Source organism: Solanum stenotomum, chromosome 12 (genome assembly GCF_019186545.1).
Source record: "Solanum stenotomum isolate F172 chromosome 12, ASM1918654v1, whole genome shotgun sequence".
NCBI lineage: Eukaryota > Viridiplantae > Streptophyta > Magnoliopsida > Solanales > Solanaceae > Solanum > Solanum stenotomum.
Window position 1 is genome coordinate 5,686,871 of NC_064293.1, and position 2,938 is coordinate 5,689,808.

The window sequence follows — 2,938 nt, forward strand, 5'->3', positions numbered from 1 at the left end:
ATTTATCAATACCACCTTAAAATCAAGATTCTGTTAAATTTTCTAATCTAATTATCTCAACAAGATTGGTTACTTGGATCTTACAACTAAACCCAATATACATTTCACAATTACCTTCTTTAGGAAATAATAACAACATTTGAATAAACACGACAGTGAAACGATTTATGTAAAGAAATTCTCTGTGGGATCGACCTCAACTCACATTGTGTTCTATAAATTGACTTCCATTATTTATACTTCTTAATTGAAGTGTAAGTTTGGACGTATCAAATTTTGGCGCCGCTGTGCATGCCCAATACCAGAAGTAAGGGAGCTCTATTGATTCATTACGATCTAGAACTTCAAAAAACTATCCGCAAGATGGTGAATACACATAAAGTTGAGGCTCAGAGGCAATGATTGGGATTTGAAGCTGAGACCGCTGCAAGAGGTGCTCAACAATATGTTGTGAACAACCCGCCCAGGGTGTTGGAGGAACACGAAGGAGTGGAAGAGATAGCTCCTCCCCACCGACAACTACTAGCTCCAAGGGGTCGAGCATAACAACCGGCTCACAGAGTGTTCGAAGAGAATGACTTAGACTAGGATGGAGCTGGAGCCATCAAAGCTATAGTGCTGCCTGCATTACCTCCAGGTGTGAAATTCACAATCACTAGCACGATGATTCAATTGATAAACTTGAAGAGAATGTTTAGAGGGATAGCTAGTGATGATTCTCATCAACATGTAATGAACTTCGTAGTGATCTGCAAATCATAGGAAATTCCTGTGGTAAGTCAAACTGCTATGAGACTGAGGTTATTCCCGTTGTCTCTTACTGTAGAGGCGATAAACTGGTTGAATGAAATGGCAGATGACCCTTTCACGACTTGGAATGAGTTAAAGGAAGCCATCCTAGAACAATTCTATCTTGAGTCACAAGAACTGCAGATGAAGGATGAGATAAGCACACACAAGCAACAACTTGAGGAAGCAATGCATGATACTTGGTGGACATTCAACCAAAAGCTGAATAAATGCCTGAACCATGGTCTTACAAAAACACATTCTATAGATCATTAAATTATGTTACTAAGCATGTTGTTGATGCAGTGTGTGGAGGTTTCTTCATGAAAAATCCATTTCCAGAGATAATGCAAATCATGGATGAAGTCTCCAAGAACAATAGAGCATGGCAAACCAGAGATGCTGAAGTTGGAGATCTGGGGTTCACATTCGAGCTTTCAGCTTAACGAAAGAAGCGAGAAAAAGAAAGGGATCAGGACATGGCCCATATGAGGACTCAAATGGATCTACTCATGAAGCATATCATAGCCGGTCCTGAAAAGGTAAATGTTGCAAGATCCTCAAACAGGTATGAAGATCAGGATATTGACTTAGATGAGGAGGCCAAATACTTGGGAAATCAAAGAGGTTTAAAAAATTATAACTCAGGAAACCAAGGATATAATTCTCAAAATACAGGCCGAAACTATTCTAGAGAAGGTCAGTATGACAGGCCAACAAATAGAGAACAAGGCAACTAGCAAAATAGAGATGGTTACAGGAATGACCGCAGTGGTATTTATGTGCCCCCAGGTAATAGAGATCGTACAAGTGGTAGTGCCAGCGGGTCCAAACTAGAAGATATGTTGGCAAAGGTGTTGCAAAAGATTGAATCAACTGATGCAGTTGTGAAAGAAATGAAGGGTGACTTCTCTTGTATGAGTCAGCTGGTGGATTCTCACACCACTTCCATCAAGCAGATAGAGAAACAATTGGGACACCTATCAGCATCACTGAACCAGAGGAAGAATGGTGCACAACCAAGTGACACTATTTAGAATCACAAGAAAGATGGATACTACATGGTTATCAATACCAGAAGTGGTAAAATTCTAAATGAGGCAATATCTGCAGGTACTGAGCAAGAATAGGGCATGGGCAAAAATGAAGAAGAAGAGGTTGAAGCTAACCATGTAGATGATATAGAAGAGGCTTAACCAACAGTAAAACAATCAGGGGTGAAAGAAAAAGAACCTTTACAGGAGATACCAAGACCACCTCTATCGTTCCCTCACAGACTCAAGAAGAAATCTTAGGATGGTAAGTTTGCAAAGTTCATAACTATGATGAAACAGCTATCAGTGAACATCCCATTAGTGGAAGCTCTGGAGCAGATGCCAGGATATGCTAAATTCATGAAGGACTTAGTCATAAAGAAAAGAGCTGTAAGTTTTGAATTAACTGACAAGATTCATCACTGTAGTGTTATTGCTACAATATCTCTGGTGCAGAAAAAAAAAGATCCAGGTGCATTCACTATACCTTGCACCATAGGATCACTTGAGTTTGCAAAGGCCCTGTGTGATTTAGGGGCAAGTATAAATCTGATGCCGCTAGTTATTTACAAGCAATTGGGATTGGGGATTCCAAACCCCATTGTGATGAGGTTGATGATGGCAGATAGGTCAGTGAAGTGGCATGTGGGTATCTTATTTGATGTGCTTGTAAAAGTGGACAGTTTCATTTTTCTGGCAGACTTCGTAATTCTGGATTGCGAAGTGGTGAGGTTCCCATAATTTTGGGGAGGCCATTTCTAGCTATAGGTCGAGCTTTGGTTGATATTGAGAGTGGAGAGATAAAATTCAGCCTCAACAATGAGGAGGTGAAGTTTAAGATATGCAGGTCTATGAAGCAACAATAAGACATGAATGTGGTGTATGCAATAGAGGTATTTGACGAAGATGAGTCAATAGTTGCTATTAGGGAGAGGTTTGATGGTGAAACATTGGCAGTTGTGCTAATGAACTTTGAAGAAGACTTACGGAATGACTGTGGAGACTCTGAATGCTCTGCAAGGCATGGGATCACATTTTTATGCTCTGAAGAAACTAGACATAGATCTGAAAAATATGCCAAATCCTCCAGCAAAGCCATCCATTGAGGAGACTCA

The 2,938-nt window shown here is 40.2% G+C and overlaps 1 protein-coding gene across 1 annotated transcript; it reads left to right on the top strand.

Moving 5' to 3' along the window:
* The first annotated feature begins 2,111 nt into the window (after positions 1-2,111).
* LOC125847013 (uncharacterized) lies at positions 2,112-2,689 on the top strand. Its single transcript, XM_049526724.1, has 2 exons — positions 2,112-2,452; positions 2,524-2,689. The coding sequence occupies exons 1-2, from the start codon at positions 2,112-2,114 to the stop codon at positions 2,687-2,689; spliced, it is 507 nt and encodes a 168-aa protein (XP_049382681.1).
* The last annotated feature ends 249 nt before the right edge of the window (positions 2,690-2,938 follow it).